General features: G+C 38.3%; 1 protein-coding gene across 1 annotated transcript; it reads left to right on the forward strand.

Annotated features, from left to right (window-relative positions):
- The first annotated feature begins 13,638 nt into the window (after positions 1-13,638).
- On the forward strand, positions 13,639-20,760 carry LOC116201796 (3-epi-6-deoxocathasterone 23-monooxygenase CYP90D1). Its single transcript, XM_031533203.1, has 8 exons — positions 13,639-13,956; positions 14,114-14,438; positions 14,916-15,065; positions 15,146-15,391; positions 16,331-16,420; positions 16,516-16,701; positions 16,841-16,962; positions 20,106-20,760. The coding sequence occupies exons 1-8, from the start codon at positions 13,721-13,723 to the stop codon at positions 20,200-20,202; spliced, it is 1,452 nt and encodes a 483-aa protein (XP_031389063.1). The 5' UTR covers positions 13,639-13,720; the 3' UTR covers positions 20,203-20,760.
- Positions 20,761-24,257: the final 3,497 nt, after the last annotated feature.

A 24,257-nucleotide genomic window follows, 5' to 3' on the forward strand; every position in this document is an offset into this window, starting at 1 on the left:
TATCTTCTACATTTCCCAGTAATTAATTACCTTGCAAACTAACTGTTCGAGGTCCAACGCGAAGAGCCCATTCAACTGAAGTACCGAAGTCTCTCTCATAATTGTGGAGAACTAGTGACTGGTCTTGTTCTTCGCTTAGGCGCTGCCTTGGCAATGGCCAGGGTGTGACATGCAGTCTTATCTGGTCTTGTCCTTTTCCCTCCTTTTTTTGCATACCAAGCATAGTGTTAATGAATCTAATTCAAACTCAAAGGGTTAGAGTTCACGGCTCGACTTGATAAGTCGGAGTTGCCATGATTAGGGGGCAAACATATATTTATGTTGTAAATGCACTTGCTTCTTATTTCATGAGGCTCGTTTCTTAAATGGGTATCACATAATTTTTCATGAACTTCGTAGCAATGGTGAACGCATGTGCCCGTTGCTTGATGATTAGTTAGGGCGCTATATATAAATATTCTATTGTTTACATAGAAGGATAGAGTACTGGGATAGTGCGAGGACAGTAACAGAGACTATTTTTCTTTTGGAAAAAGAAATGGCCGCGGCCAGAAATTGTAGAAGTACAGTCAAACGTTCACCCGGAAAGAAAGAAATTCAAGCAGTGATTATTAACGAAGGTTTGACCGTTGACCAACCACCGAGGAAAAAAGGGGGAAAAACAAAAGAGAACTTTTTTTTTTTTACTCTGATATTCAGAAATTTAATAGGTCCCGACTAATCTAATTTGAGCTGGATCGATTCATTAAGCGATAAAATTCTTTAAATAAGGGATTCTTCTCTGCTCACAAAATTCAAATCCAAGACCTTAAGGGAATAAGTGTCGAACCGTTTGAATCAATTCTCGTTGGTAACCCATATTCCGTTTTAATTTAGCATTTTTTGGCATGGCTAACTTAAAGCTGAATTTATTGTAATGCTAAAAAGTTACTAATTAATGAACCCATTATTGAATTTATTATGGCTAAAAAGTTACTAATTAATGAACCGAAATAGATTGATTCAATTGGCATGGCTCATCTTTCCCTAATAAGATTCACTTCTCTATTGAATATTGTAATGCTGAAAATTTACGATTACAAGAATTTTATACCCTTAATAGGATGACCATATTCAAACTTGAATTAGCCACGAGATGATTGAGCTTTTTGAATATTGGATTAGGTAAAAAAAATGTTGTTTATGAAGTAAGAATGACATAACAAATATAGTGAATGGGCAAATATAGTGTTACAGAACAAATATAGTGTTACATCAATTGGGTCTCTGACTTTTTTTTACATCAATTTAATCTTTTAAATTTGAAAGTTACATCAATTGGATCATTGACACATCAATTAGGTCCCTTAGTTTGTATAGACACATTAATTTAGTGCTTAAATTTATAAATTTGCATGAATTTGGTCCTCCGTCACATCAGATACGTTCTCTTTTTTTTTTAACAGAAAATGCATCAATTTGGTCATTTTTTTTACTGAAAATAGATAAAGAGATTCTTTTTGATACATCAATTAAATCCTTCCATTATGACGGTGTTAAGTGATGACCATCTTACATCATTTAGGACCATCTTAGATTGATTCAATTGGCATGACTCATCTTTCCCCTAATAAGATTTTCACTTATCTATTGAATATTGTAATGCTGAAATTTACGATTACAAGAATTTTATACCCTTATTAGGACGACCATATTCAAACTTGAATTAGCCACGAGATGATTGAGCTTTTTGAATATTGGATTAGGTCAAAAAAATGTTGCTTATGAAGTAAGAATGACATAACAAATTTCGTGAATGGGCAAATATAGTGTTACATAACAAATATAGTGTTACATCAATCGGGCCCCTGACTTTTTTTTTACATCAATTTAGTCTCTTAAATTTGAAAGTTACATCAATTGGTTCATTGACACATCAATTAGGTCCCTCAGTTTGCACAGACACATTAATTTAGTGCTTAAATTTATAAATTTGCATGAATTTTGTCCTCCGCCACATCATATATGTTTTTTATTTTTTTTATTTTTTTACAGAAAATGCATCAATTTGGTCATTTTTACTAAAAATAGATAAAGAGATTCTTTTTGATACATCAATTAAATCCTTCCATTATGACGGTGTTAAGTGATGACCATCTTACATCATTTAGGTCTTTCATTTTCTTTTTCTTTTTTTTTAATATAAATTTAAAAGAAAAAATATAGGGGAGCTCTGATCGGGGGCTTCCCCGTTGAGCTCCCATAGACGAGGTCATCGAAGGGTCTTGGACCCATCGGTCGACCTTGCCTAGAGCGAAGGTCGCTGGGGGGGCAGGGTCACCTAAGGGAAGCCCCCACGGAGCTCCCCCTTTTGCTCCCTCTGTTTTTTCCCCTCGAATTTTTTTGGTCACACAAGAAATGACGTCGTTTTGGCTATCGATAGGCAAAATGACGTCGTTTCTTGCTCTTATTTTAAGTTTAAAAATGACGAAACGACGTTGTTTTGATTTAGATAGTCAAAACGACGTCATTCGTCGTTTGACAAATAGAATAAAAGGAAAAGAATAAAAAAAGAGAGGGAGTAAAAGGGGGAGCTTCGATTAGGGGCTCTAGCCCCCGGTGACCTCCGCCCTAGGTGAGGTCGACCGATGGGTCCAAGACCCTCCGACGATCTCTTCTAGGGGAGCTCGATGGGGGAAGCCTCGATCGGAACTCCCCTACTTTTCTTTTTAATTTCTATTAAAAATTTTAAAAAAAAGAAAAAGAAAATAAATGACCTAAATGATGTATATGTTTCTTACTTAATACAGTCATAACAGAAGGACTTGATTGATGTATAAAAAAGAATCTCTTTATGTATTTTCAGTATAAAAGGAATAACTTGATGCATTTTCAGTAAAAAAAAAACCTATCTAATGTGACGAATGATCAAATTGATGCAAATTTATAAACACAAGCACTAAATTGTTGTGTCTATGCAAACTGAGATACCTAATTGACGTGTCAAGGATTCAATTGGTGTAACTTTCAAATTTAAGGGACTAAATTGATATAAAAAAAAGTCAGGGACCCAATTGATGTAACACCCAATCTTACGGCCAAATTGCCTATTCACTCATACAAATATCGCCAGCCATGCCTTAGTTTTACGGGTTTAGAAGAAAAAAGGCCTAAAATATGTTCAACATCTCCCTCGCCATGATTACAACCTTAATTCATGCTATGTATATACATCTAGCTTTCCCTAGTTCTTCACATATAATTTCTTTTTTGTAGTATTCCTTTTTTCTTCTTGGGTAGTACTTCCACATATAAAATTTCGCATATATATTGAGAGAGAGGGGAGCGGGCTAAATGTGTGTGGACGATCATGAGTACATGATGGAGAAACGTGTTGCTGGGATTTTTATCTTAAGAATAGCACATGATGGCACAATGTATCCACGAAGAAATATTGCTAAAATAATAAAAAGAAGAACAAGGAAAGGTTTAGGATCAATCTTCTCAGCCACCCAAATAATCACGGGGGCACGGGGGCACTTTTTCTCATCATATTCACCAGTGCTCATAATCATGATACTCATTTGGCCCCTTCTCCATATGATCCCACGGGTTCCCATCCCACGAAATATATATATATATATATATCCTCTCCTTACCTAAACTCGGCCTTCGCTTGATGCGCTGCAGACCGTCTTCTCATGACGTGCATGATAAATTCTTAAAATCTGTTTTGTCCAGTGATTCAAAGCTCCTGTCAGTTCAATTTGGTCTTACTTATCCTTGTCTTGTGCATCTATATATCAAAGTCGGTCAAATTTGGATCATATATCCTACACGGCATGTGTTTCGTGGATACAGCTACCTCATGGGTATATTGCTATCTATACATCGTTTAAAGATACCATTTTGGCGGAGTTCTTTAAGTTGGAGTTCCTTAGGAACCTAATTGGATCTGCGATCCCCTTAAAGGCTTAAACTATAATACAAAATGCAGCCGTGCGGCTGGAATGATAAAGAGGGCCTAAATTCCCTGTAACCTACCACTTCAAATGTTAAGAATTGCAAATTGTAATAATGGATAGGAGTCTTTGGAATCGAATGAGGCCCCACAAGAGGCCCGAAGAACAAGAGGGTAGGGCCAAATTTTATTACGTAAAAGTGGGTCCCCGTAATGATGAAGGGTGACTAATCACTAGTGATGCGGCAGAAGTTCTGGCAAGTCGGTATCTGGAGAAAATTAGGTTCTGACGACCCTATTTTAAAGGAAATGGCATCTGGAGCAAAACTCATTGTTTTGCCGTGATTTTTCGATATTTAAGGCAAATTCCATCGTTTAGGGCCTCAAACAGGCAATTTATGTTAATTACGGTGTTTTTGCAATTTTAGAAAAGTTTAATTCTTTTTATACAATTTAGGTTTTCTTAAATTCTATTTAAGTTGTGTAAGCCCTAGGGCTGAAGGAGTTATCTTTTGGATTATCAATAAAATTCAGAGCTTTCGTGCTTTGTCAAATCTCGGATCGATTCGAGTTTGATGCCTATTTCCTGGTATTCGTAGAGTCAACAGGTATAGAAGGTCGTAGTTCCGGTATTCATGCGCAAATCAACGGGTCTGTGACGGTTACTCGCGTTGTACGCTGCGTCAACTAGCTTAATAAACAAACTAAAATTTTCATTAACATACATAATTAGTTCAAACGGCTTGCTTGTTTCTTTTAAATAAGTTTCAAAATTTAAATCTTAAGAATGAAAAAAATTATGATCAACTGAATCAATCGAAGCTAATTGGATTGCCACATAATAATGCGCACATAACAAAAACCTAAAATTTACGCATGGAAAATGTATCTTGTAACCATGCCATGTTCAAATGCCTCTAATTTCATAAGCACATGAATTATTTCTGCAATGCGGGTTAAACAAATTAATAGGTTTTTCTTCCTTTTTTTTAACTCTTTTATACAAGAGAGTCGTGGGCCTCCCACATGATACGGTAAAGCAAAATAATAATAATAATAATAATTACCTAAAAATTTAAACTTTTGACATTTTATCAATTGTACCATGAACTTTTTCTCTTAATCTATAATTACACAAACTATCAATTCTATATCGATATTTACACTGTCGTAAAATTTTCAGTTAATTTTGATTGGGATCATTGATTTGTGCTTACTAGTGTCATGTGGCTCAGAGTGGTTGGTCGAATGGATCCCACATGATTTTCTTTAATTTAAATTATTTTAAAAAATAAAAAAAATGAAAGATCCTAATTGGAAGAGGATGGGAGGTAGCCGACGAGGGGCATGTCGGTGGCCACCACCCCCTCAGTCAAGGTCGTCAACAACGACCCTATAGGGTGGTGGCCTTTGGTGAGGCCTGACCGCTCGAATTAAAAAAATGAAAATTTGAGAAAGGAAGGAAAAAGGGAGCCGACAGCAAAGCCAAATTGGCAGCTACCGCTCCACTATTGAGATCGTATGTGACATCAGAGGTTGCCGATGACCCGAATAAGGGGTGTTGGCCGCCGATTTAGCTCCCATCATTGACCCCCTTCATCTCAGATTCTTTTATTTATTTATTATAATTTGGGCAATTGAGACCTCACTGAACGCCACCGCGCCCTTTTAGGGTCATCGGTGACCCAAACTAGGGTGGTAGCAATCGAGGATGCCCCCACCGTTAGCCTTCTCCTTTCCTCTTCCAACTAGGGTTTTTTTCCTCAAATAATTTAAATTGGACAAAATTCTGTGGTGCCTACTTGACCAATCGCCGTGAGCTACATGACACCAGTAAGTGCACGTTAACAATTCCAATTAAATTAACGAAAAATTGACGACGTGCTAACATTGATACTAAATTGATGGTTTGTGTATTTTTAAGTTAATGAAAGAAATTCATGCTAAAATTAATAAATTTTGAAAAGTATAGATTTTTCAGGTAATCAACTCCAAAAAATTATGGAAATTTCATAAATAAAAATGAAACTTGAGACCTCTAGATTGTGAATTGAGAGTAAGAACCGCTGCAAATATTTTCTTTTTCTCTAAGTCTTTCCTTTAATTCTCTCCGGATACAAATTGGTCAGTTATAGATCTCACCATGGGGTTCCTTTTTCTTTATTTTTTTTACAATGGAGATTCTTGTATTTTGTACAATGAAATAAAAATCATAATGACTACTAAATGGGTATGGGTAGTCCCACTGGTTATCGAGTGTGAAATTTCTAAGTTATCGGACGATGACCATTGCGCTACACTCTCTTTTGATTAAAGGGTTTTTTTACCAAATGAATTCTTCCAACTTTAGTCATACTCAACCAGTATCAATTACAACATCTAGAAATTCAACAGAGTACTTGCTATGCCTTTCCTGAAGAGGAAAAGCCCTAGGAAATGGGAGTAGATCCACCCAATCAACAAGACAATTAATTCTTGAAATGGCAGTAACCCAATCTGCACAAATATTGGCAATTTTGTAACTAAATTCAATTCAATTTTCTCGAAGAAGGATCTGCTGGAATTAAAATCTTCAATCATAACCTTGGTCTTGCTGAGTTTGTAATGGCCTATTTGTTTTGGGAGTTAAAATCATTTTGATTTTAACTTTAACTTTAACTCAACAAACTACACAATAAAAATACACATTTCCTAAGTCAAAAATTTTAACTTTAACTTTAACTTAACACACTATACAATTATTTGTCCTTTTCCACAATTAAAATCAAAGTTACTTTAAGTCTGAAACCAAACGCACCATAAAAGTCAAGAACACCCATCTCTTCCGAGAGTGGCCTTGATAGGGCTAGACTTACCTCGATTGGCGGTTAATAATACTATATTTGTTTCACGGTAATGAAATTGATCATGAATATAATAAGAAACTAATATGAATTAATAAGTAATAGAATTGTGATTACATAAGAGATTATTTGTTTTATTGGATGTAATAGAGGATATATGAATTACAATTATTAAAGTTGGTTCGATAAAATGGATATAGAGGTTTAAGTCAACAATACAAAATTACCCCTCTTTTCAAAGAAGGAAACACCCCATTCAATATATATAAACTAGCAAAAAAATTAAAGTTGATTATTATTAAAAGATATAAACCTAATAAAATTTTAAAAATAAAAGAGGAAGAAGACGAATAGTACACTTCCCTTGTTCACGGGATCTTGGTTAACAGTCATGCTTAGGGCTCCCGAACCTCGTGGCTGGGTTCACACCGGGGTCGCGAACTCGGCCAAGGGGCTCAAGAGCCCTGGGTTCGTTGGACCAGGGCTCGGGAGCTTGGGGTTTGCTAAAGAGAGACCCCAGGGAGCCCAACCTTCTGAGAGGGCTTGAGTTGCTTCTTGAGCCCTCGAGCTCAACGAGGGCCAAATCTGACCTCAAGAAGGCTAGATGTGTATTCTCTGACTTGAGGGGAGCTCAGAACATTTCTTGATGTCACAGGAGGTGAAAGTCCGGCGGCAGAAATGGCAAGGGGGCGATGGCAACGACGGTGGAAGGGCGGGCAGAAGGGTCTGGAGGGAAATGGCAAAATATGACAAATGAATAAGGAAGGGTATACTAGTAATTTGAATGTTTATTATGTGGGTAGAGTTCTTATTACATAGGCGGGAGACGAGTATGACCATTCATCCTCTATTACAAATCATAAGACTCATCTGTAATTGTCATTCCCGTTACGAATGGAAACAAACAACATAATGGGAATCACCTATGTAATTGAGGCGTAATGGAATTTCCATTACGTCCAACCAAACATAGCATAAGTGCTTTATATTATCCAAATTAAGTATTAAAATTAAATTTTCAGTATAAAAAAAAGCGTGATGTAGTGACTTACACCTAAGTTCTAAATTTTATACTCAGTGGGATTATTGATACTTCTTTATTAGTTATTATATTTTTGTTTTATCATACTAGATTCATAAGCCTTTTTTGCATATCAGTGCCATACCACTTAGCCACATCCAAGAGAGAGAGAAAGGGGGAAAAGAAATTACGAGAAGTAGGCAACCACTAGTCTGGCGAAAGCGTCGGCGGGCTTCGTGCTTGCCAGCGTCCTCATCGGCGAGGGTGGCGGCCAGTGAAGAGCCATTATCGCTTGTAATTTCTCCCCTCTTCGAAAAGAGAGAGAGAGAGAGAGAGGAAATTACGCACGGTGGTGGCTCCATTGCCGGCTATGTCCGCTCTTCTCATATCTCCATTCATCGATTCGTCTCTCTCTCTTAATTTTTATATTTTCTTATGCTTGTGGTGGACTATTGAAAAGGATAAAATTATGAGGCATTAGGTGAAGGAAACGTAAAATAACCTACACGCACTGCAACCTTTTCTCATCGGACACTTTTCACTTAATTAATTAACTATTTAAATTTTCAGCACAAAGCGCTTACATGTAAGTTTAAACAAAAACTATCTAGTAGGAAAAACAAAGCTACTTCAGTGTGTACTCTCTTTGTTAGTCTGAAACTTCAAGAAGAAATCAGAACAGTTATTGCAGTCTGATTTAATCCATGATGTCCAAGTAAGTATCAAAAGATGAAGTTTAAGAAACATTTCCGAAAATGGATTATAAGCAAGTAAAAAACCCTAGTTCTTTCGTTAGGGAAATTTGTGGACTAGCTAACCTATGAAAATGGTTTGATGAAAAGTCTTCTTACTCCCCAATTCCTTGTATATTTCTTTATCACATACCAAGTAGGTATTATTGAAGCATATGGCAACAGTCTCATTAATTTCTCTTGTGACGTTACAAAGAACAAATTTAAACATTTAGTTTGTTTGGATGGTTATGTTTTGTATTGGTATATAAATGTAAGTGTATGCTATTATCTGAATATAATGGTAAGCTAACACGGACTACTTCACTTACTTGAGGATGGTGAATTCAAATCATATCCTTTTCAAAGAGGCAAACCAAAAGTTCCAAGTGGCGGAGAAGTTTGTAGCTCTTGGTTCTCGGTAACTCTCATGGCCGAATGGAAATCGCACATCTGTTTAATGATTATGGGAAAGACGAAGTAATCGTTAACTGTATTTTTAAATGGTGATTCCATACTCAAGACTAGACCTTTTATATTGTGACAAGAATCTAGCCAATATTTGAATGGGATTAACATCAGTTAATAGCTGGAGGATCCTCATCATCTCACTAGAAGAAAGAAATGCACCTTTATAATTGATCCAGTAGTGGTAAATTATCCAAGCACATAAAAGGAGTCAAAGAATTGAAGTTGCTGTACTCGAAAAAAAAAAAATCCATTAGAGAGACTGTATATAATTGCAAAGACGAAGCGTCAGGGGGCTCGACCGAAGTCATATGGGGTTCGATGGAGCCCTCTGAGTGCATGATAGAGGGCTCGATCGAGCCCGTTATGGCTTCGATGCTTTGATCGAGCCTTGTGTGGTTTTGATCGAATCCTAGATGACTCAATTGAGACATTTGTGCTTTGATCAAATTATATAGGGGTCCGATCGCTTCTTTGATGAAGCGCTTCATGGGTGGCAACTATGGAGGTCGCTGCCTTCCTCTTTACCTCTGGATGCCGAAGCTTCAAAATTATTTTAAATATATTTTTTTGATAATGTGGCTCGTCATATCAATCACCATTAGTGACCATTTTGCCACCTGTCATCTGTTAACAGCCATGTCAGCAAAACTAATGGAAATTTGGACAGATTCTAAAGGGGACGAAAAAATGAAACTTCATGTATTTCTTAGCCAAAAAAATATAATTTTATGATAAAACATAAAAAAATATGTATAGTTCATGTATTTTTTAGTCAAAAAATATAGTTTGCGATAAAACATAAAAGAAAAATGTAAAATTTGTGATTTTTTTGGATATTTACTCAAAACTAAATAGAGAGAGACAAAAGTCGCATTAAAGAGAATAGAACCCGAGACCTCATAGTTTCTGGCAGCGACTTGGATTATCCAAGGTAATATCAAAACCCTTTGTAGAGTAAGAAGAAAAATTCCATTGGGCATTAAATAAAGGAACTTGGACGAATACCATATCTCCCTTTGCATGCACTCTCTCCGATTCTTAAGTCCCTCCGTCCAACCATATACAGGGAAGGGTTTACATAAATATACATACATATATATATGTGTGTGTATGTGTATATATATATATATATATATAAGAGTGGGAGTAGGAGAAGCTTATTAAAAAGAAAAAAAGAATAAGAGAAGGAAAATAAATGACCGTGAATGGCCTATTGACAAGAATGGAAATTGAAGCCTCTTCAAAAGAGGATACTTGTTCCTACACTACATTTCTTTTTTCTAGAAGGCGTTACAATTTCAATTATATTCTTCCACACCAAAACCAAATTACAGCATCATCACAATTAATTTATGCGAGTGGATGCGAGCTTCTCCAAATTGTTTGATGTGATTTTTAAGTAACTGAACAAACCAACAAGGGAGAGATACCGTGGGCTCGGTGGGCACGCGCTTCATTCGATTGAGTTAAATTCAACACTGATGGAGCATCTCCTGGCAACCCGAGAGTAACAGGTGCTAGGGGTCTGATTTGGGATGCTAGTCACAATTGATTCGCAGCTTCCCTCAAATTATAGGAATTGCGTCTGCAATGGTGACGAACTTTGGGGACTCTTGGTGGTGTTGAACCTTGTTTGGAATCACGGGCAATGACAGGTTACAGGTGGGTCACCTTGTTACGGGATGAGATTTCGCTTCCCACATTGCCATGTTAGTTTACCCTATTCGAGAAATGTTATCGAGAGACTAAAAAAAGTTATTCACACCTTTGAGAGGGGAATTCATATGTTGATTTTTTGGCGCGAAGTTCATTTCACTTACCATTAAGATCAAGGTTGGACCCATAATTTCAACTAAGGGGGCGAGCTCTTTGAAGAGTGGATAGGATAGTAAGTTTTGAAGTTGTTGGTGAATTCACTATGAAATCCTTTTGTTGAATTTTACCTACCTTAGCCTCATTAGAAAACTCAAGTTCGTCCTATTTCGATGCTTGGTCCGGGGTTGCTCCTCCTAAGATTAAGTTCTTCACTTGGCTTGCTTTTCACGAGAAGATCAACTCGTGGGATGTCTTATTACGCATGGGCCTGATATGTCCAAATCTCCTTAATTGTCGGCTTTGTGCTCGCGAATATGAATAAGCAAATAATCTGTTCTTGCATTGTTCTTTCTCATCGAAAGTCTGGAGCTATTTTCTTGCTTGGTGGGTTTCGTCATGGTGCCTTGCTGGCGATCTTCCTTCTCGTTATCAACAATGGTCTTAGCTTGCCACCAGAAATTTTCAAAAGAAGGTATGGACTGCATTATCTTATGCTATCATATGGCCTGTCTAGTTAGCTAGGAATGATGCAATTTTCAAATCCAAGGACATTGTTCTTGATGATCTCATGGAGATTATCTTCTTTCGGCTATCAACTTAGGTCAAGGCTATACAAGAGGATTTCCCCTACTCCTCTTCTGATCTGCTCCGCTCTTCAAATGGGATTCGCAAATGATCAAATCATAAAAAAGTTGGTCCACTCATCCTTTGGTATGCACCTTCTTCTGGCTGGCTAAAATGGAAGACCTATGGCTCGTCTCTCGGTAAGCCCAGTCCCTCGGGCATCAGCGGAGTATTAAGAGATCGATTGGGCTATCATCTGCATCTTCTCCTGCCCTTCGGGCATTATGGACTCAAATCTAGCTGAGTTGTTTGCCATGAGGAAGCTCTTCAACTATCTGCTTCTAATCCCTCGCTTTTTTAACTCCTCTCTATTGAATTTTCATCGGACTCATATGAATTCAGGCCCATTTCCACTTATAAACTCAAGCTAATAAGTGATGAAATCCTTGCCACATATATACCTAAGGATCTTATTTGTTTTTTACTAGTGTGGGATTTATTTTTATTTTCAACATCTACCCTCACGTGTAACTTGTGGTGTTTTTCTCATTCACTTACCTACACATTATTACATGTCCTTAAATACCCGCTTTCAATAACTGATCTCGAGCCGGGCTCTTCTTCCATGCTCGGGCGAGGGGGACTTAAACAAGGCTCACTTTTAGTGCTCTCGACACTAGGCTTGGCGTGGTGCGAGCATGCATGGGCGCGTGAAACTGTGGCTCTGATTCCATATGAAATTTCCGTTGAGTTTATACCGGCTTGGGCTTATTTCTACTTAAAAGCTCAAGCTGTTAAGTGGTGGTATCCAAACATCAAATATAGTCATGGTTTTCTTCTTCGTTTTCTAATGTGGGATAATAATTCCGAACACCCTCCATCTCATGGAATATGTGGTTTTTTTTTATGCCTACAAGTTGTCACGTGCCGTTAAACACATGTCCGCCCTTAACAATTGACCTCGAGCCGGGCTCATCTTCCATGCTCGAGCGAGGGGGGACTCACATGTGGCACACTATTGGCTGTTGTCGATAGTGGGTCTGTAGGCAAATGAAAAAAAAAAAGATCACATGTTTCACGTGAGGGCGAGTGTTGAGAGTAAGAATCTCATACGGAAAAATTAAGAGTTATCCAATAGGTTTTTATCTTATGACTTGGGTACTAACACTTAACAACTTGAGCTTTAAGTGGAAATGAGCCCAAACCCATATAAATCCAATGAAAATTCCATATAATATTAGAGCTCAGGTTACGCATATATACGCCCACGCACCTTTGCGTTCTCACTTCAAGTCAGGCCCAATATGCCCGAGTGCAGCCAAGAGCGCGCCTCGTGTAAGTTCCTCCTCGCTGAGCACGGAAGATAAGCCCGGTTCGAGGTTAGTTGTTGATGGCGAATATTTAAGGGTACGTGACAACGTGTAGGCAAAAATAGACAATAAGTTGCACGTGAGGATGGGTGTTGGGAATGTTAATCCCATATAAAAAAATGCAGGAATATCTATAAGTTTATATGAGATTAAAGTAACACTCGTTATCAACTTAAACTTTCAAGTAGAAATGAGGTCAAACTGCCTTTGCCGACTGTTCGGCCAAATTGGGAGTTAGTCGATCTGTGGAGTTTGTTGCTTGGTTGCGATGTTTTACCTCGTTTATTAGCTTTCTGTTTTCTTCTTTCCATCATCCTCATGTTGTTTCCTTTCCTTGGTGATGTTTTGTCTATAGGGATCAGATGATCTCTGCTTTATACCTTAATCACTCTTAGTTAATGATATTTCTTATGAATTATCAAAAAGAAAAAATGGAGGGACAAACACAAGTAATTTAATCAAAAATCGAGCAATAACAGTTAAATTTTCTTAACGCGACAAAATTTTAGGAGGAGCAACTGTCTCCCTCGGTCCATCCTGGATCGAGATCATACATCCATCAATTTTTATCAAATGGATTTAAAACACCGTTATTCAATAATATTATTGAGACTTTCATGCCAATCTTCATATCTCGTAATTTATTTATTTCTTTCTATTTGGTGCAACATGCATATTTTAACCACGATCATATGACTTACCGATAATCTGAGTTTTTAATGGACGAATTTTGCTTGCAGACATGAGCCGATGCTTGTACACTTGTGATTAAAAAAAAAGAAAAAAGAAAAGGCAGATTCCACACGGTGCCGTCATAAATGTTTTTTTTTCTTTTTCCCTTCTTTAAAGAGGGGAAAAAGACAATGCCATCATCTACCCCTTGTCTGCCCTGAATACCCACTTATTTAATGGAGAAACAAGAAGAGGGAACTGAACATTCATGCCAGTTCGTATAGCTATATTCCATGATGGAAATCTTCTTGGCTCTGTTTCTGGCTGCTCTCTTCTTCTTGTGCTTTGTCACCATACTCATCCTCAACCGCAACAGCTTTCCTCTACTTAGAATCTCAAGATTCAGAGCGAGACCACCCCTCCTTCCTATGGGCTCTTTGGGTTGGCCTCTTATTGGCGAAACGATCGAGTTCATTTCTTGTGCTTACTCCAATCACCCCGAGTCCTTCATGAACAAACGTCGTCGTGTGTAAGTATCTCTACTACTTGTGCTTGTCTATGCGTGAAGTGTCTCTACTACTTGTCTAAGTTTTAGAGCTCAGGAATAGGAAAGCTGGTCAAAGACTTAAACACATACTCTAGAATCAGCTCGCTCATATCGATTCAATTCATTGATTTACGTGTAGATATGGGAAGGTGTTTAAGTCCCACTTATTTGGGACCCCGACAATCGTTTCGACAGATGCAGAGGTGAGCAGATTCATCCTCCAGAGCGACGCAAAGACCTTTGTGCCCTCCTACCCGAAATCCCTCACTGAGCTGATGGGGAAGTCCTCCATTCTGCTTATCAATGGAAGCTTGCACAGGAGAATCCATGGCCTCATCGGGGCCTTCTTCAAGTCCCCGCTCCTCAAAGCTCAGATCACCAAAGACATGGAAAGATTCGTTGGGGAATCAATGAGAAGTTGGACCGATGGCCGCCCTATATATATTCAGGACGAAGCAAAAAATGTCAGTTTTCTTATCTTGTTAAGAGCTTCTGTATCGGTTTTCTTCTATTCGGGACTATATATTCTTCTTCAATGAAACTGACTCAATGTCAACTGTTAACTATGCTGAATCTGCTGGATGCACCTGCACTCTCTTTTCGCCATATCCGGGTGGCTATTACTTCCCCTGAATTGACATGGTGTGCTAGTTTCTTGTCTTCCTGCGATGCAATCACCGAAGCATCGAACTTTACATGTGGCTCCTACTCAGTTCCTTCTTTCTAGACGATATATATTAGCTGCTGGAAAGTGGCAAATAACCCAGTTGCAGATGGGGCACACAATAATAATGGTGTCTGCATTTTCTCATGATGATATTGTCTCGGAAGTTTGGTTGGACATTATTCGATTATTTCAATTCAAAAGATTGATAAAGACACCAAAGAACATCTCTTTTCCGAAAAGTTTCAACCCCCGCCCCTTTTCCTCTGTCGAACAGATTTCTTTCCAGATCCTCGTCAAGGCATTGATTAGTATAGATCCAGCTGAGGACATGGAGTTCCTAAAGCAACAGTTTCAGAAGTTCATCTCAGGCCTCATGTCCCTCCCGTTAAACTTACCCGGGACCAGACTCCACAGATCTCTACAGGCAAGTGGCGCGGCATTTCGACGGTGGTCCCACTCCCTGCTCAGCTCTCTTTTGATTATGTTCGGTTTTTGTGATCACAGGCGAAGAAAAAGATGGCCGGGTTAGTGCACAGGATCATTAGATCCAAAAGGGAAAGAGGCATCCCGATGGTCTCGAGCGACGTGGTGGATGTTCTGCTCAATGACTCGAACGAGCAGCTAACAGATGATTTAATTGCCGAAAATGTGATCGATATGATGATCCCGGGAGAAGATTCAGTGCCTATTCTCATCACCCTGGCAGTGAAATACCTCTCCGACTGTCCTGCTGCTCTTCAGCAATTACGGGTAAAGCAAATTTTATTGGAAAAGAAATCCTTCCTCATAAGCTTATTTGATGAGTTCTCCAGATGTAAACGAGAATTACCTAATTATATTGCAATGATGCAATCATTCTGAGAACAGTTTGATGTTGAATTATTTACTTATTGGTAGTCTTTTGTTCTTAAAATGTGATTGCATCATAAAATTTTTTGGATAAAATTCTTTAAATGTGGATTGATCTTTTATGATACATTTGGTTGAAAATAGAAGTATAAAACAAACAAGTAAAATATATGTATTTGCTGAAGTAAATTACTAAAAAATCTCAAGTAATTTACTCGCTTTTTACATAATCTACTTAAATTATAAGTAGTTTACTTGAAAATTTTCAAGTAAATATTTATATGCATCATACATGCATTTTATGTGTATGTATCACAGAATTTTCAAAGATTCCCTTGAAATCCTTTCCCCAAGAGTTGTCGTCTAGGTGGGATCTTAATTTAGTGGAATGTCTTGATCATGTAATGATCGACAATGTCTGCCATGACTAAGGTGAGCAGTGTCACAGTGGGACATTTCTAGTGTTAGTATAGTTAGGTACTTCACGCCCAACGAATCTTAAATTGGATTACTCGACAAAAAAAGAAAAAGAAAAAAAACTAATAAAATTTTATAATGAACAATAATTATGGGAGTTGCTCAGGCATTCCCACTCATTCATCCAATTATTGTAATGCATCAAGTTTTCTCATATCACATGACAAGATAAATATGTCAAATTTAAAAAAAAAAATGGCGAGTTCCCATTTTGGCATCTTTCAGTGCGTCTTTTTCATTAGCTGGTCTAGTTTGATTTTGACAGAGCACGAGGGTAGTGTAGTAATGAATTTCACAAACGATGTGCGTCTCATTTTCTCCCCTTCTTGACATTGGACTCATACATATAATCAATATCATCAGGAAGAAAACATGGAGTTGAAGAGAAGCAATGATCGGCTCGGGGAACAATTATGCTGGACCGACTACTTGTCCCTACCATTCACCCAGTCCGTGAGTCGAGAAATGCATGATAATTATGTCAGAAATTTTTTTCTCTCTATATATGAATGTCGGATTGAATATAACATCTCATGTGCTTTATACAGGTGATCACGGAAACGTTGAGGATGGGAAACATCATAATCGGAGTGATGAGAAAGGCAGTGAGGGACGTAGAGATAAGGGGGTACCTGATCCCGAAGGGATGGTGTGCCTTTGCGTACTTTAGGTTGGTCCATCTCGACGAGAGCCACTATGACCGGCCCTACGAGTTCTATCCGTGGAGATGGCAAGTAAGTTACACGCCATTCTCGTCCTCCCTTCTCCGGGGACCCTCTACCTAATTTCTTCGTCTGCAAAATGAATGCTATTTATTTGTTATTGTTGTCTAACAATACATGAATTGTTTACATATATGGTGAGCACGAACAGGACAAGGACACGAGTAGTTGCAACTTTACTCCCTTTGGAGGAGGACAAAGATTGTGTCCTGGGCTGGATTTAGCCAGGCTGGAAGCTTCCATCTTCCTTCACCACCTTGTCACCCAATTCAGGTGAGAATAAAACGCAACATTATTAACTCAACCTTGTGATTTTTTTTTTCCTTTCAGAGTTTCTGCTTTTCACAACTAGGAAGGATACTCATAACAAAAAAGTAGCCGAGTCTCATCCATAAGAATCAAATCCAAGACCCGTTAATAGAGGATGATGCCAAAGCATGGTCTAGGAATGGTTGTTGTAGATACAAAAGTACTAAAACATAATTAACGAAAAATAAGAAAATAAGCCAAGAGATGTGAGAAACAATTTAAATATACTAAATATAATTATTCAGCAAATACTGCTAAAGTTAAAATTGATACTTGAAATACTAATATGGATAAGTTTAAGCGGTTCGACGCTTATTCTTCTTAAGTGAGGTCTCTGTTTGAATCTTGTGAAAAGAGAAAAACTATGATTGATAGATTTTTATTCTCTTAGTAGGCCGACCTGGCTCGCACTAAATTAGTCGGGGTCTGTTGGAAGTTTGGATATTTAGGTGCACACTTACATGAAATAGAGAATAAGTAGAAGTAATTTTCTATAAGCATCTGTTAGAGAAAATTATGTTTTTAACACTAAAAAATTAATGAAATCACGGTTCTTAAATAATACCCCTAACCTGACACTACTTTGTTTAAAACCATTAACAAATGCACTCCACTGTACTCGCAACAAATTATAAACCCTCTTTCTCACCTTAGTCAGTTTTGCATAATGAATGTTCTATTGTTCTGGCAGTTTGAGTGATTATCATAATGTATCAATTTAAATTAAAGTTTTGGGTAAATTTTTAAAAAGTAGCACGTACTTTACCCTTCAGATTTTTATAACTAATAAGACTAAGGCTACGTTTGGTTCGATGGAATGTAATTGATCCAGAATAGAATAGACAATGACTAAAATTGAGAGGGAATAAAATTGAAATTCTGATCAAATTCATTTTGTTTGGTTGGACAGAATAGAAAAATGACAAAATCAGGAATACATCATAAACAAAATAAAAAGACATATATACCCCTCAAATATTAAAATAATATATTAAATTGAAATTTTTTTAAAAAGAAAATAAACGTTCACAGTTCATCTTCTTCGTTGAAGAAGATGAATAGTGCTCAGGAGCTGGCTTTGGCTTTCGAGCCATCTAGGGCTTGCGAGCCCCACGATGGGTTTGCGTTGGGCTCGAGAACCTATCTCGGGGGTCTCGAGCCCTCGATCTTGACAAACTCAAGCTCGGTGGGCCTGGGCTCGTAGATATAGAAAGTTCCTCGATCTATGAACCCAGGCCTCCCAAGCTTGGGTTCATTGAGACCTCTAGCTTGTGAACGCGGGAACTTGGGCTCGCGAGCCTTGGGTTGCACAGGAGGTCAGATCTGGGGCTTGCTAGCCATGGGTTTGTGTGGTGGAGTGGTGGCAATGACGGTGACGATGGACGGGCGGCGGAGCGGCGACGATGACGGACAAGCGACGGTGGCAACGGAGGGTACTTTCAACTTTTCACATCTATTCCTGATAGAGAATAGCTATTACCCATGGACACGGGATGAATGGGCATTCCGAATCAATTCTTGATGGGAAGGCCGATCCGGAATGGCTATTCTAGATCTGAATGTTCCCAAACAACGGAATATGTATTCCGCACGGAATACATAGGGAAGGGAATGATTGTTCACTTAAAACAAACATGCCCTAAAAATGTTGAAAAAAAGCATATACTGTATGATTTGTTTTGTTCGGCCAATTTTGCAATTTTCGTCAAATTTTTCATTTTTCAATTTTCTATACAAATTTCAAGAAAATAATAATAATCCAAAAGAAATTAAAAAAAGAGCATACGAAGGGGAAGAGGAGGCAACAGGTATGGAAATCCAGTATCGGCAGACGCCACCAACCACCACCATCACCACCCGTGAGGTCTTTAGGGCTCTCTAAGTTTCCCAATAATGACCTCGTTGATGATCGACATTGGACCCCCACCACCCTTGTTGAAGTTGTATGTGGGACGTTGGTGGCTAGCCGGTGTTGCACCCTCATTGCCCTCTCTCTCTTTACATGACCCAACGGCTACTACCACCAAGTCCTGGCAGTTTCTGAGGGTCTCGATGACCTAGCCAAAGATGGCGCTGGCCAAGGGAGGACCTGCATGCGCTCTTTTTTCTCTCCCTCTCCCTTTTACTTGAAGAGAGAGGAGGGCGTAGGCATTGGCAGTGGAAGCTCACCTTCGACCAGCACAGGTGAGGTTTTGGGGAACTCATCGGAGGTTGTGGTGATGAGAGCTACCCCCCAATAAATAACACCCCTCTTTTTCTATATCAACCTTTTTAATTTTCGAACATTTTATTTTCAAAATTATTTCCTAAAATTAATATATGTATTTTAGAAATTTAAAAAAGAATCTTTATAAGCGATTGAAAGGTTAATGGAAGCTACTTGCCCGGTAGATAATACAAATTTGAAAATATTAATATGCCTAAATTTGAGGCGCAACTTTCCGTTTAGGCTATAAATAGGATTTTTGCAAATTCTCTTCTTGAAATTTGTCCGTCATTTTTTAATCAAAATTGGATGTAGCGTAATAGCGCACTTTCCCGTCTGTCGACTTAAAAGTCGTAGATTTGATATCTAGTGGGACTATCAATGCCCTTTTATTAGTTATTTAAAATTTATCTTTTGTTGTACTAGACCTTGAGCCATTTGTAAACGGAAAAAAAAATTGTCCCTTTTTTAAGTTGAACAATCTGTCCTTGTTTTTATTTTTATATAAAATGAAACCACCAGATTTGTGTGTTTTTCCAAATAGTACCTTGCACAGTTTTTGGCGTTGGATCTACTGAGTAGGTGCCTGGCTTTAGACAAGGACACAGAGACAAGATTCAAAACCAATGCCTTCGTTTACGGCTGAAAAAAGCCTTGGGGCTCGGTTTTGTAATCCGAGCCGCACTTCTCGAGTTTTGATTGTAATTACGAGTTTGACATCGGCCTCACGTCCTAACCGTCATGACTTAATATATCAGTGTTTTATTAATTTCTGGTTATCAGTTACATTACTGTCCTTTTCTTTCTTTGCTTTTCTTTTTTTTTCATTTCCTTGAGGTTTCAATTAGGATGATTGATTTAATATACTGATTCCCTGTTCTACCATTTAAAATTGAGGCAGCTGGGTAGCGGAGGAAGACAGAGTGGTTAATTTCCCAACAGTAAGGATGAAAAGGAAAATGCCGATTTGGGTCAAAAGCAGCAGATTAGAGTCCTAATAATGTGGCTTTAATTAGTCGCATGTAATTCCAATTGGCTGATGATTTACCAGAGAAAGAAAATGCAAATCAAACATGGAAAGGGACGGAGGAAAAGCGAAAAGGGATTAAGGGAATCTTGGCTTCAAAGGAGCACACTCGTGTGGGGAGCAGCTGAGCTCACGCTCCTGAATTCTTTTTCGACTACAAAGTAAGTCGAAGATCTAGGTAAATATATATATATATATATATATATATTAAATAAAAAAGCACGAGAATTACTACAGGCAAGAGTCAAATTTCAACACCGCAATGTATGTCACTGCAATATAATTCCTTTCTCACTTAGGGTCTTTTGCTTTCCATTTCCTTTTTCCAATAATAAAATTTGTCTTTGTTATTTGCTCTAAGCTGTCTCTGATAATCATAGATTGTAATGTCTTCTTAATTAGTTATTTACACGTGTAGAATAGGCTTATTAAATGTCTCAAGTCTATCTTCATGTGTACAAGTAACAGATGGATCAAGTGTATATTATTCCAGCATTACAGTGTCAACATTAGTGTTGATTTTACCTTACTTATGTACTTTGGTTCATGAAATGAAGAATTTTTTCAGATTAACTATAAGTTGGAGGTTAAAATCGAAAGTTAAATTTATAAGTCTAGTGACATAATAGGAAGGATATGTGACAACAAGAATAATAAATTTTCTTCCTTTTTTTTTTGGAAAAAGAGATCGGCAATAATATAGAAATTCATAATCTGCTATATTATGTGCACCAGATACGCCATGCAACAGTCTGAATAATAAAATCTTCTCAAAGATGAACTATCTTCTCCTATTAGTGCATAATTATTGAGACCACGAAAAGTTCGGATGAGTTATGATATGGACATACCAAGAATTTCATGGAGGCGTTTGGTTTGAGTATCGTTAAATTACAAAAAATGTGACTATTGGGGGAAAAATTCAACTATGAAACTTTTTTTCTTGGATTGTAGGACGAAATGTTAGATTATTGTGTTTGGTAAATTATATTATATTACTGAAAATGTAGGTGATAATATAATATATGTTTTATTTTTATAATGATATATGTGGATTTCACGACTATAATCCCCATTATATTTTGACAATTCAACATGTTTTGGATTCAAAGCCTTTACCATACTACTATAAAGTTCTAATTCGTGAAATGATTTATCTGATTTAATATGTTTTGGATTCAAAGCCTTTACCACCTACTGCTTTAAAGTTCTAACTCGTGAAAGTAATTACAATGATTAACTTTATAACTAAACGTTGAAAAAATATGATATAAAATTGAAACTTTACAATCGAGACAAACTGCCCTCCACGACAAAGGGGAGAACAATTTCTCATCACTAAACCCACAACCCATAACAGACTATGAGAACAGCTAATATGTATAAGCCCTTCTCTTTCTCATCCTGTCCTTCCCTTCCCCAGTGGACTCTCTCTCTTTCCCAACGGTCTAGGCCTCCGGGCGGGTTTGCACACTGCCATTCCTCAGTTGAGAATCACCATGTTGACAGCACCCTAGAGCCTTGCTCTACCAAGTTTGATTCGGCTTGTTGTTGGTTCAGACGACGAGAGGTCTGACCCCAAGAATTCTTTTTTTTTTTTTGACTAATGACCCCAAGAATTCTTGCCACTTGAATTTATGCAGGATAGCCCTCACAAATGATGATTATGACTAACCTCGCGAGTGGGGAAGGACTTTGGCATTTTTCAAGATAGAATGTGATGATCCACAATCAAAAGTTGTCAGCACCCTATTTTGGTTCATCAATTCAAACAACAATATCAGCAGTGATTCAAGTCACGAATTGAGCAGGATACATAAAATAGCTCAGCAGAGCAACGAATCACTATTCATTCTCAAGTCAGCAGGAACAAGTAGATGATATGGGCGAACAATAGAAGAATTTCCTAGGTCATCGAAAGCCAACAGAGTGACTAGAGAGTTCAACAACATCCAAAACCAACATTTTTAGAATACACTACGGACAGTGCTATTTTCCGATAGTTTGCTCGACTATTGGAAGATAGTCAATATTGGACTCCAAAAATCCACATCAGTGCCAAACAGATGAAAAGTGTATTCAAACACATTTTGCAGATTATCTGCTTTATACAGAACAACTTTCAGTATACAGACAACTTTTTAGTGGGAGTCAGAAAATGTCGGTTTCTCAGATAAAAGTTAATACCCAATGTCAGTTGCGGCCATGTCCCACAAACATACAGAGCATGAGCAGTGCTTCAGATTGTCTCTTGGAAGCCACGCAGACACCCTGAATGACTTCCGAGCTACAAAACAAGCATACCTTTATTTGAAAAGGTATAACCGGAGATTGGTCAGACAAAATAACGGCAAACGAAGTTGACCCTGCATTGCTCTGAAAACTCCAACGGACAGACGCAATCGGGTAAAACAGACAGCAAAAACCTTTTTAGTTTCCCGAGTAGCCTCCGAGGAGCAGAAAAGGCCATTTTTAATGGAAATCCATATCCGGATGTCCTTTTTGCGGAAACTTGACGCCGGTTGCCTACCCTATATAGTGCTACTCATCCCAAGGCTCAATGTGAAATCATCAGACGGAATCTCACAATCCATCTAGGCCCTCAAAACAGTGCTTTTAGGGTCTTAGATGCACTTTTTCAATCCTTCAGGGTTTGTTCTCAACGAACAGAGATCACAGCGATTTCCGGATCACCCAAGCAACTCAGAAAGCATTACGAGAAATCTGGCTTCGAACCCCTAGGACGTCTCCGGCTTCACACTTGCAATATCGGCTTAAGGGTCAATTATTCGGTCCGATTGACAATGGACGTCAAAATGACCAATGCGGAATGTAGACACGAGATGTGCATTCAGAAATGGTTAACTTTGCTTTGATCACCTGAAATGAGCAAAACCGACTTCCAAGCTCAAAAACCACACAAACATTCATTTGGGCAAAATGGATGATTTTAGCCTCGTTTGAACCGTTTTCGCCCGCACAACGATAATTCGACGTTCGTTTGAACCACGAACCTCGAACACGCGATCAAACGAGACCCGAATTTTGTCCCAAACTTCCCTCAAGACTCGTGGGACCCCATGGGCCGCCCTAGCCGCCCCATCCATTGCCCAAACTGCCCTCCTCTTTGGCTTCTTCCTCCATGCAACTTGCCTTGTCTTTCATGGAAAATATCAAGCCTACAATACCAAGATCACACTCCATCTTCATCAATGCTTCCATCTCTTCTCCATTAATGCAATGGATGAGGATTGAGCTTGATATTTCCTTAAGCTAGCCGCCCCTTTTGTTAAGAATGCCTTAATCAAGCTTTTTCTCACTTAATTGCACTTAAGCTTAGCCTATAAATTGCATTATTGTCATTAAGCTAATCACAACTTACCACATGCCATCTCTCTAGCTTTCTCACTTTTAAAATGCTCTCAAGAACCTAAGCAAACCGCAGTTCAGCTCAGTTCAACAAGCAAAACCAAGCAAGAACACCAAAGACTTAAGTCAGAATCATGGTATTTACCATCCTGGTTTAAATTCAAACTTCACCAAACTTCATATCCCACATGTTTTCGAACCCCTCTATCCATTTTCGAGCTTAGATTTTAAGTTTGAAGCCTTCAACTCATCGGAACAGCTCAGTACAAAACCGAACAAAAAAACTGCCCTTTTTGGGTCAAAACTTCCAACTTAGGTTTCAAGGCATTCCGGGTCGGTTTGAGTTGTCAAAAACCATCAAACACCTCCCCACACAACCCTAGGGTGTCAAGGAGTTGAGAAATCCAAGAAAAACTCGTTGGTTTTAACCCATCACGAAAAAACAGCCTGACTGCCCAATCGGGTCAATTTTTCTGATTATTCTTGCGGTTTTCTTGTAGATCGGGTCGATCCGAGACTCTTTTCACAAAACAACCACAACAGTCACCTCCGGAGGTCAGTTAGAAAACGGGAGCCGTTGGCCTTGCCTCAAAATTCCATCGGGAGCCACCATGGTGACATCCAACCCGAATACTGCCCAGTCGGGTCTGTTTCCAG

The sequence above is a fragment of the Punica granatum genome, chromosome 3, assembly GCF_007655135.1.
Source record: "Punica granatum isolate Tunisia-2019 chromosome 3, ASM765513v2, whole genome shotgun sequence".
NCBI lineage: Eukaryota > Viridiplantae > Streptophyta > Magnoliopsida > Myrtales > Lythraceae > Punica > Punica granatum.